Consider the following 17,321-nt stretch of genomic DNA (forward strand, 5'->3'; position numbering starts at 1 on the left):
TACTCACTCGACTTAGACTTAGGTGTTGGATTGCCGATGGGGGTAGCAGCTACCTAACGACTTCATCTTCCACGGTCCCACGTTTTTCATACTCCTGGTAAGTAAAACAACCTATCCCGACGTTTAATCTTAGATATGGTGAAACGTTGACCTTGCCGAAATACATTCACACTGGACGAAAATAAGAATTTCTGGGTATTTCTGGGTACTGACACAACCGTGAAACTCGACATGTACGGGTCGTATACAGGCATATGGTTCGTTTCCGGACGTTTGTGGAAATGGCCCGGTCAGGCAGTGTGTCCTATTCGACACGTCCCGTAAATCGCCAGAATTGTAGAGTTTCCGGGTACATGTCCAGGAGTTTCTTACCCGGAAATTCGGTTTTTCATGCAGTGCCAATTGTCGTAATGCATATTAATGTTGTAAGTAGTAAAATTTTATTTGGACAAAGCCGTCATGACTAATTGATCCCTACCTCATAAAAAGTTAGCCAGGAATAATTTAAGGATCTCGTTGTGAACATCGGCGGATAAAATGTAGTTCATACATGTTTCACAGTCTAAAATTAGCTTCCCACTGGAGATATACGTAACCCCCGTAGCGTAATACCAGGAATTTAGGGAGAAAGACGTAACTGTGTCGGTGGGTTGCTAATAATAAAATGCTTAAATTACGGCCATTACACTAATAGTAATACCCCCTAAGTCCCGACATGTAATGGTAGCCCATTATTCGCTTGTCTGACGATTCTGCCGATTCTGTCTACAAATTGTGACTTTGGTTTAGTCAGAAGATTATTGCTTTATATAACACATAAAATGTATACCGTTAAAGGTACAGAGTGTACAATTTGGGGGACGAAACTGCAAAAATTCTTAAAAACAAAACACCTATATAATTGACATTTACAGTCTTTTAAGACTTTCGTTGTTTAAATAAAATCTCCTTAGTGTCTTTGAGGAAAAATTATGGCGGATGAAGTTCTTTCTGAAACGTCTGACAATTTCCAAAATCATATCCGATTCATTGAGTAGATGCTAGTTGTCATATCTTATTATCTTATTATTTAACCTTCATCGACGTTTTTGTGTCTTAATTTGGCAAATCTTGAATTCAATAACAGAAAATAACAACCTGTGCCAGGATTATTTTTTCTGTGTTAACATTATTTTGATAATGTGGATAACATCCGCTCAAAAATTGTTGAAATGTAATCTAGTAGTATTAACTCTTTTTCAGGCGAATTGTTTCATCCTTGGAAATATCGTGGTCATTCTGGTACAGAAACTCAAAGCGCACCCTGCCGGAGAGACCGGGCACTACAGGTGGGAAGTTATGTAACTCTTTTCTCACTACCTGACACATGTCGACAGCAGTGCTCGTAAATTATAGATAACAGCTTTTCTGAGCAATCCTTTGGGAGGAGAAGTTTGATGTGTTATTAATGGTTTTTGTCGCACGTCTGTTCTCAGAACTCTAGGGATTGAGAAATCTTCCTGCAAGGCACTTACCAAAGCATACCACCTGTGTCTAATATGCATTCCGTATGGCGTTCAACGTTGTTTTAATGCCCCCAGTCTTCCCTCCAGCGGTTTTTATTGGTCCCTCTTGTTTCGCTGCCGGAAATTGAAAACAAGTGGTAAGAAATCATTCTCTTAGAGAAACTTGAAATTGCCGACGGCGATATGGGCGCCGGGCGATATTGTATATAAGTACATACTGTATACGACATAACATCTTATGAGATGACAGTGTTACACCAAATTTTTGCCCATGCGAAGTATTTGTTCCGAACAACTTGGGGGTTTCCAGGAAACTTAATAGAAGGAAAATTAACCACACATGTGAGCGTGTGAATTTTCAAGCAAAGGTGGGGGGGGGGGCTAATTCTAAGCATACCACCTGTGTCTAAAATGCAATCCGTCTGGCGTGCAAAATTGTTTAAATGCCCCCGTCTTCCTTGTAGAAGTTTTTATTGGTCCCAAATGTTTTGTTGCCGGAAATTGAAAACAAGTGGTAAGAAATCATTCTCTTAGAGAAACTGGAGATTTTTGCCTCTGCGTACCATGGTACCATTTGTTGAAAACATTCATTTTTGCTTCGCAGAAGGGATAATGATCCAGAGAATCGCCGAATTTCGGTGCTGTTTGGCGCTTTACATATATTACGACGTAATACACTACCAGATAGAGACCTTGTAAGGTTTGTGGCCCTTTCTTATACGAAAAAAGCGAACGTGATCATTTGTCAACAACAGTCTGTCTTATGGCTTTAAAAGGCTAATATATGCACAACTACCTGATAGTAATGTCTTAAAAATAAGTTGTAGCCATTTCTGAAGGGTGGCTCTACAATAACCACAGGTACACAATGTTTACAATGTACTTAGTTCTAATACGGCAGAAACAAAAATTGAATACACCGTTCGCTATCAAAACGATATATTTAACGTTAAAGGCTGTATGTTTTTGCAAAATATCAGATCCAGTGTCAGGTAAAAATAATTTTTAAAAAACTTGATAATCTCATTTACCAAAGTCCCATTGTTGCGTATGTGTAGACAGAAAACTGATAAAATGAACCAACCAAAATTATTACTTCAGTGCATATATGAGCCTTTTGAAGCCATGTCATCACTTATAGCCTGCGATAATTTTTATTCCACATTCATTACATTTTGGCTGTCTTTCAGACATCTATTACATTGATTTCAGCACTTAATCTTCAACATTTTCGGACTCACCGCATGGTCTTTATTCGATTTTAGGAAATTCCTTTTGGTTTTAAAAGTTCTCCAGCGACATTTTTACCGTGACGTTTGGCTTGTGTTTTTCGCGCGAATTTGTGAATGTGTTTTTGAGGTCACTGCATCGTCTTGTGCATTAAAGCGTGTGTGTATCATATGTTGTCCGAACTCTAAATAGAAGGTAGATCCTTCATACTTAAGCAGTATACACATCTTACCTTTGAAACATCTAATACATTGCTTTCAGCACTAAATATTCAACATTTTTTTGACCCACCGCATGGTCTTTATTTGATTTTAGGAAATTCCTTTTGGCTTAGAAAGTTCTCCAGCCACATTCTTACCGTGACGTAGTGGTATGGCTTGTGCTTTTCGCGCGAATTTGTGAATCTGTTTTTGAGGTCACTGCATCGTCTTGTGCATAACGGCGTGTGTGTATAATGTACATGTGTTGTATGAACTCGGATTAGGACATCGTTGTTTTGTATTTGATAGTATATTTGACATGCACTCTTAATCTAGAAGTATATGATTGCCATTGCTTAAAATCATGGTATTGTATGTCTGCTGTAGCAGATGGATATAGTTAAGTCATATGCATCATTATAGTAAATGTTTAGTACTGCAACTCCAAGTTTAACTCCAAGCATATGGTATCATACTCTAATTATATGTTGTGATGTGATGTGATGTGGAGCTGTTTTTGTGAATGTAAAAAAAAAACTTCATCAATGGAACACCACAATACATATATTTCAAAACGTTTGCTATATCAAACTGCATGCACATACTTTAAGACCAAGTAAAGTGTCACATGACAGAATATTCAATCCAACGGTACCTGTACAGCATTTTACTTTTTTAGTTCGAGCGATATTACCTCAGAAATCTAAGTCCACAGCAAATGCATTCAGTCAGGAAAAACAATAATTATGATGAGTTGATTGATTGCCGTGATCTGAATATTGTCTGAACAACACTCACAAAAGAACAGAATCTGCCATATGACGCGAACGTCGTACAAAATCAAGACTCCTATAACAATAAAAGAAAGACTGAATTATTCTAGAGTCACATTCCCAAACCAAAGCCCAGTCATATATTTTTTGCGGGAATGAGAATAAAGGTGTGTAAAAAGAAATGTAGAAAATGTAGTTGATGACTGAATGTCTTTGAACGTTTACACGTTTCGTTCCAACAGTTTGGGCAACGGTTTGGAAATTCGACCCTAGCTTAAGTTAGAGACAACTATGTCTACCTACTGTTTTCAGCCTGAAGGCGTTCAAAGCTGCCGTGGTACTGCTGCCGTTGCTGGGTATCATCTACATCCTGTTCTTCATCCACCCTGAAGACTCCAAAGGCACCTCCTATCTTGTCTTCATCTACTTCAACACTTTCCTCCAGTCATTCCAGGTAAGGCAGAAGGTTTCCTTCAAAACTTAGTGTAAAAATTATGCGTCAATCATAAGATTTAATTGTGGCAGTATAATCGAAATGGTACAATAAAAAAAAAGACTGTACACATTGATAACGTACACAGTGTAAACGCTTACCAATACAATAGATTTTGTCGACGAACCAACAACTATGGCACTACCCTAACAGAAGTGTGACGTCAGCAACGGGTCAAAGGTGCCTCGAAGTCGGTACCGGCCCCCGTCTTTGGAAGTGTGACGTCAGCAACGAGTCAAAGGTGCCTCGAAGTCGGTATTGGCCCCCGTCTTTGTGACAGAGACGGAGACTGCCACAGATTATTTGCCACCTTTGAACCATTGCTGACCGATTCACATGTTAGCAATCAACATTGATATACACATTTGATTTTAAATATTTCCATTTCGTCTCTAAGAATGTACACAAACTCATTCCATGCATGGGTGTATTGCAGTTTTTAAACAACACGCTGCAGTGTAGCAAACCAGAGCCTAACCTCTGCTTAGAGAGGAGGTAATACGCCTTAGCTTGAATGACACAAGCGCTAGCTGTTGATTATAGTATGGAACAGCTTTAAGAAGGGGTTTCGATCGATTATGACTTTCCAAAACCTGAAAATGCTGTCACGCATTCAGCCCAAAATCGGTGGTCATAATTAGAACCTCAACTAAACAAAACTGAACTACCGACATGCCAAAATTCAAACAAAAATCGCAAAGCTCTCTTGGGTTATACACAATGTATCTGCCAATAAACAAACAAGATATCTATATTTTCTGCATCACGTAGTAACAACATTTCATAGAGAATTACATGCAAGCTTAGATAGAAGTTCAAGCAGTTCCAAAACACAGATACCTCATAATCAACAACTACTAAATACTACTAAATTCGTGAAGCTTGAGTTTAAATTGTATTGAATATTAATAGTATTCGCTTGCAATATACATGTACATTTGCATTGAAGTGTTGTATGATAAACGTGCTTCTAATTCGCTACTGATGTATCAAAACAATCGTTTACTAAATGTTTTGTTGACAATGTGACCTTGTTATGTCCTTAACTGGCGGGTTAATTTGATACAGATTCGTATCGAACGAATCACAGCTTTATTATGAAAAAGCTTAATGATGATGACTGATTGATTGCTTGCTTGGGGACTAAAATTAAGTCACGACTTATGATAATTCATCTCTAGGCTATAGATAAATTTATCAACGTCTTGATCTATCTGCGCCAAGTATTTGTAATTAGATGTTTGTTATTAATCAGTGCATATGGATATTTTCATTGAAATCCTTGTATCTCAATTTTCTGTACTTTCAGGGCCTCTTCGTCTCGGTGATCTACTGTTTTACCAACTCCGAGGTAGGTTGAACACACAACAACAATTCCGATGGTCACATTAAGTTTCCTTTCATTTGAGAGCACGATCGGTACGGTCTACTACAGTTAAATACACTACTGTAACACATTGCACTACGGCCAGTAGGTATCTGTATGATTAAATATGGCGATTGCAACGCGCTTGAGACACTTATTGAAACACGGAACCCCCCAGTTTACGTAGTAAGCACCCCGGTATTTATTCCTCTCCCGGCATTTTCCTTTCCCGGCATATTTTCCTTTCTTTTTGTATTCCCGGATAAAAATCGCGAATCGACGAACACCCCTCCCCCAGCTCTACCAAACCACCAACAACAACAACAAAAATTCGCCAAGGCCCCAGAGTTGTCGTTGACGTAGGCTATAGATGTTCGCAGGAATTATCCATATGATCGAATCAATATGTACCTATTAAACAAACAATATAGGTGTTATATATTACCGGAGAACATATTGTATATGTACGTGTAGTGGTATCTACGCAGAGAACTAATGATGTACTACAGCTGTCGTTTCTCGTACTCACATTTTGCATCCACCGCAGGTACAGAACGCCATCAAGCGACAGTTCGAGAAATGGCAGGACAGTCACCAGTTTGGCGCTCCGCGTTCTTCCTCCAAGAACTTGGCCCTGACCGTGATCACCCACACCGGCCAGTCGTCAAGCGTAGCTCCGGATAGGCACGACTACAGCAAGGTCGACATAGAGGACAACAGTGCTAGAACGACATAAACTGACTGGAGCTGAAAAGAATGATGTAGAGCAGGGTTGTAACCAGCACCTGTCCTTCAGTCCTTTGAAGGAATTTTGCAACTGGGGACTGAAAAAAGTTTCCCCCATTCCGTCCTCTGGGACAGACAAAAATTGATATGTAAAGATGTAAGATAAACTGAAACCCATGTGTTCTTCTTCACCCAAACAGATGCCATTGAACAGCTTACTCTGCAAGCAAAATTTGCCTCAAAATGCAGGAAATAGTGTTTCAGAGGGTCTAGGTTTCAAAATTTTCTGGGACCCAGACCCCCTAGAAATGACGCGCAACACCACGTCATGCCTTTGGTGCTTGATAGGATTCCCATTCAAAATCGAGGGGACTGAAAATGATTTCAGGCTGGCTACAACCCTGATGTAGAGCAACAAGGAATGCTAGTTTCAAAGCAGTGTTGTGAGAAAAGATCGTACTTTTAGAAAGAGTAGAGAACAATTGGGATTTTTAGTTCCGAGTAGATGTTGTGGGCTTAAATGTAAGACGGGAGCGAAAAATATTGCTGGTTTCTAAGCAGATTTTTTTAGGGAATATCGTGCTTTAAAAAAGAATATAGAGCAACTCACAATTCCTGTTTCTAAATGTATATATATCATAAGGAGAGGTCGTGTTTTCTAGGACGATAGAGCAACTGGGATTGCCTGTTTCTAAGCAGATGTTATGAGGAAAGATTTGCTTTTTTTCTTTACCAAGAAGATGTGGGGAGGAATAAGTGTAACGGTTACTGTTTGAAAGCTTGATGTTTAAAGAAAATCTCCTATTTTTTTTTCTAAACTGTTAACGTTAGTTCTCTTTTATCAGCAAATTAAAGTAACATACATCTGCTGTTTTTTAAACGTAGATGTTTGAACAAACGATTGTGCGTTTACTGTCCGTCAAGATTTTGGGAGGTAAATCGTGTAGTTCGTGGGTGAAGAATCTCGTAACATCTGCTTAGAAATCACAGAACTGCTGCCTTTGAAAGAGCATTCACAGCTGTACGTGCTTTAGTCACTTGTTTACGCTCACAAGAAAACGTTAACGTAACTTGATAGTAGTGAAAACATCGTTAGTTTGTGCATCATTTTCAAATAAACGGATAAGGAATCATCTGCGTATACATTTACGTTATCGAAATAGGCAGACAGCTACAAAGTTGTAGGGCAGGGGGCACTAATATACGCCTGCGCCCGGGGTCTATACAACACAGGCTTCTTGAAGAAACTGTAAGAAAATCGCTATTGAAATTTCCAACGATGACATTATGACACTCTATACTTATCTGTCTCACATCATCATCCTGTTTACAGATGTTTTTTTTTGGTTTCCATGCACATTTCTACTTGATCTGGAAACATTAACTATCCGTCACACAAAGCTCTCCTAAATTAATAAGAGATATTTCAGACACGTTTCCAAATTTTTGGTCTAAACATATCAAGTGCTTAGCACTTACAGTATCTTCACATGTACAGAGCAAATGTTTAATATATTCCTCTTTGTTGGCTGTACTTAGTATAAATCAAGAAATTACGCCATGTACTTTGCGATGAATAGTTGTAATTTATATTAGCCTATGTACATATTAAACTAGTAGCTATTTTTGAACAAATAGTGTTAAATCTAAGGATATAGACAGCCTTATAGGGGCTGGGCTGAAACATATCATGTGACTTAATAGTGTAGTAAAAGATGCATAGTTTTATACACGTTCTCTAGTACAGCCTGCATTTTGTCACAACACCCTCATTTATCCAATTTGCATACTCCTTCACTTCAAACCCCTTTTCTTCGTTGTTTATGTAGAATAGAGGAAATGGGCTTGGCCCCTGTGGCGTCGCTAAAAATAACATCAACTTCAAGGGGTTTTGATATGGTAAGATTAAATATACGTAGCTATCATATTATACAAATAACTACATTGTCAATCATGACTGATTACATTGTACTAGGAAAGCATCAGATTATTTATCAAAATCTATCAAATATTATCATAAAGATGTAGGCTTGTAGGAAGTTCGTCACAAAAAGTACCTACAACAGACTGCAATTCTAACTGGACCCGCTGGGTGGCATTTCAGTCATGTATAGCACTAGTAACATCGATCAAATGATTTGTACAGAACCCTTTACATATATTCAAGTCTGTAAACGTTCCATAACTTTATGGAGAACGATGTCTACAGCCGCTATGCATAGATATTGATGCAGAGGGTTGGTTGATTTGATAAATCTAATTGATTACCGATTGCGAAAATTCATGTCTTATAAATTATGTTAGTTTTACATGACAGAAATAATCAACCTTGTTCTATACATTAATTTGTCAAGAGCCATCGTTGTTGTTGTCTTGTTTCAGCAGTTTTAAGTTTATGATCATAAAATTGTTTAATGGTACCGATTTTATCATAAAGTAAGTCAACTGTTTCTATAGGTAAAGGAGTATATTTGTTATTTATTAGATGTATCATTTGTTATTTATTTGTCATTTTGCAGTAGTAGTACGGTTACGAAATAAAATGATATATCTATTAACAAATTCGAGCGGTGACTTCTTACCTAAACTTGGTCATTGCAGCAGAAAATAGGAGGTTCGCGATTCTAAGTACGCCTGCGCAGCGAAATGGATCATGGGTAATCAATATGTCAAAATTGAAGGCCCCTAGAATGTAAGCAAAACACGTGCGAAAATTGTTATACTAACCAAGACTAAAATCTTTTTTACAAGTTGATGGTATTCCCCAAACTGAGTTTCGCTGTACATTCGTAAATAGAATCGTGAACTTGCTTACTCTGAAAAGATTTTTATTTGTTGATAAGTTTAGGTTTCTGGTACGGGACATTGTAAGATTTATCTTACTTGAACACGGTGTATAGGGTGAAGAGCTAAGGCGGCCATAGTAGTAAAGAGTTCACTGTCAAATGCCAACTGTACATTGTGAAATAAAGTTATATTTTGAAACTGCGCCATGTTGTGTGAAGGTGATTTCTTGAAACAAATATCTGTGTTTGCGTGTGTGTGTTGTCGTGTATATATATATGTGTGTGTGTGTGTGTGTGTGTACGTGTGTTTGTGTGTCTGTGTGTGTGTGTGTAAAACCTTTTCTTCTGTAAACTTTTTCAGAAGAAATGTAGTTGTCTACGTCAATGGTGCCCATTTGCCACATTTGCGTAATTCGTCACAGTCACTCGTAAATACTTCAAAGCAAACAGGTCATCAATATGCAAAATTATCAGTTTTGCTTTCCACAATTCTTTCTTTTTCTAATAAGAATACCTGTGTCTTAGTTATAATATGATCATGTATTCTCTGTATTTCATGTTTGACGCGCATTCTCATCGCTTAAATTGGCACATCAGCCCTTCAAACGGTTTCTGCAAGCCAGACTTTATACAATATTTTTCGGGGGGGGGGGGGGTCCCTTTATTTACAAAAAAAAAATAGTACAAATGTAAAGAAACTAAGACTTATGTTTCTGAAGTCTACTTCTATTGCGCATGAAGGGATAAGATATTCTGGTGTTTCTGGAAGAATTACATAGGTAACTACATGTAGTGCAGACTATGTGCAGGTATTCACCTGTTACCTGGGTAATGGTATCTATCACATGGGTAGTGGGACAGTTAGAAAAGACAAATAATACATCTGTAAAACACTGAGGAACTTATAAGCCATTAGCATATGCACAATCGATAACAAAACTAATTATTCACGTAATATACTACATTCTTTTTGTAATTATGCAACGCTTAAAATGCCAAGAAAACATCTTCATTTTTTTCCTACATGAACAATATTTTATCAAACTCTCTTTTCTCATACCGGTACTCAACGTACAAAACAGTTTTACTCAAAGAGCCACCCAAGCTAGACTATACATTCTGTGTTGTTCTTACAAACAATGATCTACTTGTTTGCTAAGGAAACAGACCAGTATCTTCAACATCAATAGCCTTTCTTGCGTGCTCTGTTCATTTCGACAAATACAAGTGCCACCAGGTGTAAGAAAAACACCATAACATTTCCACCATAAAAGATCTTGTGGCCTAAAGTAACAATACATTGATGAAAACCTTGAAAGCCAAAATCCAAGGTAAACGGAAATACGGTAAAACAACAAGTCTGTATGAGGTCCGTTTATTGACCGTAATTAAAAAAAAATACGAAGTCGTACCCGCATTGTGCACCTCATACGCACCTCAATCGTTTTTTGTCAGTTTTCGGTACATAATTATACGCCCAATACGCCCAAGACGCTTACCTCTGTGATTTGGCACAAAACGATTGAGCTGCGTTTGTGCGTATTGTGCGTACAACTGCGCATAATATTGTCAATATACGGATCCACGGACCTCATACGGACACGATATACACGCTTGTTTGCTTTTTTTCTTCCTAAAAAACTTTAAAATGTCAATATGCAACTGAGTTGAATATACGTACAAGTGTGAACGGGGCCTATAGGAGATTGTAAACACGTACTGCAAGCCTGACGTGTGTTGTGAAGTTGTCTTAGCAATGTCGTGGAAAACAAATCGGCATAGCGGCTTCACAGTCGATTTAGAACCACGGTATGTGAGACAAAATAATCAACAAGGAGGATACCATGGGGTTTCAAAACAACCTTACAAAAAGTCCCAAACATCATTTTTTAAAGCAATTCAGTCTTCAAATCACTAAATGCATTTTAGAATTTCTGAAGTGAATGCCATATCAGGTACATGTAGATTGAGGGAAAATCTTTATATTAATATGTGTGTGTTTTCGGTACAAGTGTCCATGAAAACCCTTTGAGAGCCTCTCCATTCTACAAACATTGCCTTGCAAGCATGACGTGTTCCACTCAAGTGTCGGATAGCGGACGTCAAAGGGTTTCACAGTGACGGACAAATTTCACAACATGGCACGGAAATCAAGACAGCTCCTTTTATGGCTACGAATCGCATTCATAGCAGGTAAGTTGTTTGAAAAAGACCGTTCAATACTAAGAGGATGTAAAGTTTATTTGTTACTGTGAGAAACATGGTGGTAAAGTTAGTTGGGACTGTATATACAGTTAAAACTACGCATGTTCAGAGTTTGTCGGTTTGGATACGTTACACGTATGTGCATATATACCTTACATAGGAAAGTGTGCATGACTTGGAACTCTTGAACGTTTAAGGTTGTATGTGACACTTAACCTTAAAAGCAACAAAACGCTGGGAGCATTGGTCTATGATTGTGTTCTTGTTTTAAATTCTACTAATATAGTATGTTGTTTTAGAGTTATTTGTTCTCCCTTAACCCAAAATACTGCTTTGTTTACTAGAGAACCGTTTAGACAAAAAGTGATTGACTATTGCCATGGCTTCTTAATAGATTACAACAAGACAATAAACGAAGCTTTTTGCTAATATTTTGTGTCCGATATTGCATCAAACAACCCGCTTCTGCCATGAAATAAAAACACCAGGCCACAATTTTGTCAGGAAATTTAGTGCTATCAGAACATTTAGAATTCTCAGACAATACTTTTAATTGAATTATAATCGTACAAAATGAAATTGATTGGGTTTTATTTGTTGTGTTTAATTCTTTAATCTAATTTACATTGCTGTCTATGTGCATTCCATCTTTCATGTTTCTTATATTTATTTATTTATGGGTTTGGCTGTTCCGAACACACAGCCAGGGCTGCCCAACTAGCCTATGGCTATTACAAAGAGCTAACCCTGCTGGCAAAAACAGAGATAATACATTAAAAGGACATTTAAATATACAGCGTGTAGGATGACATGCCTATCATATTTATATCAATATGTTTCTTATATTATATATGTTTCTTGTATTCTATATATCTGTTATAGATGCATCCATTTTCTTACGAGTATAAGCTTTGATGCCATAATTTGTACGCGTGTCTGGTTTTGAAAAGTAATGAAAATACTGAATGAAGACGGAAAACGATTCTGTATGTTTTTGATGTCATTCCACAGCCTTAGTCGATGTCAGCAATACACAAGGGACCATGCTAGGGAACTGTGAACTATCGGACTTGCTGCTGGGGATGCGAAACTGCGAGACGAATTTCGTGCTAGCTTTGTGTCATTCACCAGAACAGGACTGCTGGTAAGTTGGGCTTAAGACTACGTTATTTTAGTCTACGATATTTCATTTTCAAATCTTTAGGTGTATAGGTCGGTGCCAATCTCTGTCTCTATAGCCCTTGGGCCACAATGTTCTGCAAGCACTGCAATAGAGGGATTGTCGACTAGTAACGTTAGTTCATCTTATCGGCGCGGTGTAAACTATATCCGTTGTTTTTAACAGGGTGTTAGGGATATCAAGGTTTTTGAATTGTAATATCTTAACTTATCCCAATATTGCAGTTTCAAACCACCGTTCGTAAAATAGATATCTCTCTGAATATCTTTTTTTTAAACAGCGTATATATGTTACCCCGGGCATAAAGGTGAACTAACGTTAATTGTGTGTTCAACTACAGTAACAGTTCTATGTATTAAGAGCTATGGACGTATTAGATGTACATGTACAATGTTATTGACACTTTATGATATGTCAAAAGAAACATGATATAAACATGAGATTTAATATCTACACTACAAAATTAAAAACAAAAACTGAAACACGACAAAAGATTTTGCACTGGCTGATCCAGTTCACCTTAAAACTTGAGATAGAAAATTCAAGTTTTCAAGTACATGTCCCTCCTGGTATGCTGTTTGTTGTAAACTAGTGTGTTTCGTAGCCTAAACAATGAAGAGTTGTTTTAGCTTATGTCGGCTTCTTTGCCACCAGAAAAGAGATTGGACTTTAACCATTTGAAAAACTACTCTAGTGTTAACGTTTGTGACAAGAATATTAATTTGCTTTCTTTATTTCTTGCTTTGTACTTTTGCCCACAGGAATCATCCAAACATCACTACGGTAAACACCTGTGTCAAAACAATACTGAGGAACTGTTTTGAAGGTACCGTGCCCTCAGAGTCCCTCGACTCCATTGTTGACAACCTTTGGGGTAACATAGGCTATAACGTCACAGAGCAGTATTGTACGGCAGAAAAGTTCGAGGGCCCGTTCTTCCCGTCCAATGGCGGGCCACCACCGTGTAGCCAAGAGTACCCGGATGTACTGACGTCATGTGAAACAGACTTTTTTCTAAAGTATCTGGCCAACATCTCGGATCCTACGCTGTGCAGGTGAGTATGGTATAGAATGAAACTAAAAAAATTGAATTGCAAAATGTTAGGCTTACCCTTTCTGTACTGCACAACATAGTTTACCGTTTTTTTTGGTGAGTAGGGACATGATTTTTCAAACAGATGATGAAGATCACCGTCTCAATTCAGTTGCGATTTTTAATTTTTTTTTGCTTTAGTAAACCTGGTGGAAGTTTTATAATTAAAACATTTTGTAGCCGGTAATGTCGAATACCATCAAAACGTTTATGTGAGAGAAAATTAAAAAAAAGCACCCTAATTCCAAAAATTTTGTAGTTTTTTCGATTATCTACTTCTAGTTTCATCTTTATTAACATCTGCCATTCATAAAAGATTACATGTGTTAATAATGTGACATATCGCGAGTTTACATTCAACTTCTGAAGAGATAGGTGACAGTGGTCGTTGAAAATTTGATCCGTGTGAACGGCGGACGCATGCTCTTCATGTAAACAGCATAACGAGAGCAGTGAATTAATGCTCATGTTACTGTAAATGCAGAAATGTTCGCGGTGGATTAATGTTCGCGGTTTTCGCGGTGGCCACTTCACCGCGAATATTTTTCTATTACGGTATTAGACTGCAGTCTATGGTGTTACCGCGAACTTAAAACCACCGCGAAAAGTCCTTTATCCCGCTACCGCGAAATTAAATCCTCGCGAACTTAAATACATTTACAGTATTCTGCAGATTGGTTGTTATTGGTAAAGCGTAGAGCAACATTGAGGATGGGAATTCTGGCGGTTTTCTATGGTTATGCAGCAAAAAAAAATTGTATGTGTATTTCCTTCTTTTTTAACCTACAGAGAGTTCGGCGCTATGACAACATGCAAAGTAACTGCTGTTGAACAACACTGTAACCTAACGGATGATAACCTCAAGCTTTTAAACGTCACATGGGACATCACCTACAACCCATTCTGTCTGTGTCCCAACGTTGAGCCAACCACGCATGCGCCAACAACACCGCAGCAAACCGCAACACCGCTTGGGAGATGTTCTGCAGATGACGTCATCAGGATGACGCAGCAATGCGAGTCTGAATTCATCTATGCGATGTGTACCAATCCTGACATGGACTGTATGTGAGTTGTGATCATATATCTTAAATTATTGTACACCATTATAAAAACTAAGTGGCGGAAAACATATGTAACGCTAGTTCACCTTTATCCGAGTGGTAACCTATATCGGATTCCATTCTTTTTTTCAAACAGGGAACAAGTAAACTTTCAGTGGTTTCAAAGTGGATTAATTCCATATCAAAGAGCTTTTTTGTTCCATATGCACAGTTAGAAACCTTATTCCGTTGATTTGATATCCTTAAATACCAATTTGTTCAAAGAAAGGATACAATTCATTCCATGGATAAAGATAAACCAGTATTAGATCTATAACGATAAGAAAAAGTGTTCGAATATTATTATACCAAAAAAGCGTCAAGCCAGTTTCGCCCCTAGGGCGTCGCCAAAAAGTAAATATGATTTTTAAGTAGTTCCGAAGAATAAAAGATCACTACTAAAAACAAATTTAACAAAAACAAAAAAAAAATTCGTTTGCTCTAAACTCATCATATCACGAAACACAAAAAATGTTGATGTAATGTTTATTTGCAATTTCTTACGCGAGGGCTAAATGCAACATGAAAAGTACAGACTATATAATGTTAGTAGACGTTCATAACACACAAGACTTTGGTATATAAGTAACAATAGTGACAAGTGTAAAAAGTGACCATTCTAGCAATACTATGGACTGCTGAGAGCTATGACCTGGAAGCAGCGGAAGACGAAGTGTCCGACTTATTCTGTAATGATTGGTTCATGTAACGTTACTAGGGTTATAGTTTTGTTTTCGTCAGTAAAGGTTTGGAAACTTTTGTGGGTTTGCACTGAGGCCTCTTCGAATAACAGGCCTCTTTTCTTTCCTGGTCGTTAGAGAGGCAGTTAGAAATAAAATGTATTTTGTCTTCCACCGTTTAGTATACGGCAGCTGGAGATACATATCGGGATAAGGAATACAGAGGAATTAACGTTAGGCGTAGATGGACACTTTGTTGTTATTGTGGTATCCTTATGTTTTGACAACTAAGTGGGTACCAGTGAGGGACCTCATCGTATTATGGGAACGCAACACCACCAGTTCTCCCAAGCATACAGACTATTTTGAGTAAAGCCCATATTAGAAAACAACATACTCTCTAGACTACATGCATATAAGGTAGTAACCCACGCTATCTAACATTTATCAAAATATCAAAGAGAAATCTATATTGTCACGACGAAAGTACAGCAATGTTTGTTAGGTCTATAACAACTACTTACAGTTCAACTAAACAGACATATATAGATATCTACAGGTATAAATATGGATATCTACGGGTATGAATAAGTCAACATATTGGGTTTAGCATGCCCTTTACACTATTGGTTCTACGGTATAAGCATTCGTGGATATATTTGCCTACTTGTACACAGTAAGGATTATTATATCATTATATCCTTCTTTAAACAAAAGTTTTAGGCGTGGTCTTGACTTTGGTGTAACTTACAGTCAAGTTATGGGAGAGTTAGAGACAATAAAAGCTGTAAGTGGCGCTCAGTGATGCGGTTACAAAACGCATTGAAAGGCACGTAGGCTGTAAAAAAAGCAGAAGAATAATGTGCGTGTAGTTGCGTGCTGATCCTTTACGTCACTTGAACCGTGGACCAATCACAAATCAGCGGCATAGAAGATTTGTTGCAGGGTTTTGAAAGCAATGCAGTTACGCAAGTCATACTTCACAAATCACAAAACAAAGATCCATGGAGTCAAGTTTCGAACGACCTTGACTAAAAAGGGGAGGGGGGTATATCTTGAAGCAGACGTTCAGGTGAAATATTGCCAGTTTTCTTAACAGCTAGAAAAAATCACAATATTTCATTTCGATATGTCTTAAGAAAGTACCAAATAGTGCTCAGCAAAACTTCGAACTATAATACCCCATTCACTTGTACCTCTAAGCATTTCCTGCATTTCCGTTTACTTTGGTATTTCACTAAGTTTCATTAAATGCACTGCTGTTTAAATCCTTTTGTGGAAATGCTCTAAGTGTTGTTTTTACACCTGGTGGTACTTGTTTTTGTAGGAATAAAAGGAGCACACAAGAAAAACTATTTATGTTGAAGATACTTGTCTGTTTCCTAAGCAAACAAGTAGTTCATTGTTTGTAAAGATCAACATGTATGGTCTTGCTCGGATGGCTCTTTGAGCAATGTCGCTTTGTACGTTGAGTACTAGTATGAGGAAATAGAGTTCGAAAAATATTGCTCATGTAGTTTTGTATGAAGATAATAAATAAGGGATAACACGCCAATTTAAGTGATAAGAGTACATGTCAAAAATTAAAATACACTAGAAAGGCCGACATTTGCTTGAGAGCAAATACAGCAGATTTCAGCCATCTCCCTCCCCATGCAACAATAGGCTATTTCAAAATCACCCATTTGAAAAATCACTTTTACTAATGACGGTTTAACCCAAAAATGAGTCTTACAAAATTCCCCCGTTCAAGAATGGACTCCAGTGCACCCTATGTGAATTTGCACAATAGACCAGTCCAGAAATACTCCCACTGAAACCTTGGCCTTTTGAATAAGAAACCAAATCCAAAATTGACTTTAGCAAAAAAGGTCCCAGTGCATGAAAAGGTATAATAGACCAGTCTAACGGACTCTTCCACGTAAAGTAGAGCAGTCCAAAAATACATCCGCTAAAATAGGACTTTGACATAATCACGAAG

General features: G+C 37.7%; 2 protein-coding genes across 3 annotated transcripts in view; both read left to right on the forward strand.

Annotated features, from left to right (window-relative positions):
• LOC118424615 (corticotropin-releasing factor receptor 2-like) overlaps positions 1-4,153 on the forward strand; it is a 38,861-nt gene extending 34,708 nt beyond the window's left edge. For both annotated transcript variants that reach the window (XM_035833257.1, XM_035833258.1), the window contains exons 9-11: positions 23-97; positions 1,243-1,328; positions 4,021-4,153. In XM_035833257.1, the coding sequence (XP_035689150.1) occupies positions 23-97; positions 1,243-1,328; positions 4,021-4,025 (166 nt within the window). In that variant the 3' untranslated portion in view covers positions 4,026-4,153. The remainder of the gene's footprint in view (positions 1-22; positions 98-1,242; positions 1,329-4,020) is intronic.
• A 7,031-nt stretch (positions 4,154-11,184) lies between these two features.
• The window catches only part of LOC118424512, a 17,862-nt gene continuing 11,725 nt past the window's right edge, over positions 11,185-17,321 (forward strand). The window contains exons 1-4 of the mRNA XM_035833090.1: positions 11,185-11,272; positions 12,296-12,428; positions 13,226-13,519; positions 14,347-14,625. Coding sequence (XP_035688983.1) covers positions 11,218-11,272; positions 12,296-12,428; positions 13,226-13,519; positions 14,347-14,625 — 761 coding nt within the window. The 5' untranslated portion in view covers positions 11,185-11,217. The remainder of the gene's footprint in view (positions 11,273-12,295; positions 12,429-13,225; positions 13,520-14,346; positions 14,626-17,321) is intronic.

The sequence above is a fragment of the Branchiostoma floridae genome, chromosome 10 (assembly GCF_000003815.2).
Source record: "Branchiostoma floridae strain S238N-H82 chromosome 10, Bfl_VNyyK, whole genome shotgun sequence".
NCBI classification, from domain to species: Eukaryota; Metazoa; Chordata; class Leptocardii; order Amphioxiformes; family Branchiostomatidae; genus Branchiostoma; species Branchiostoma floridae.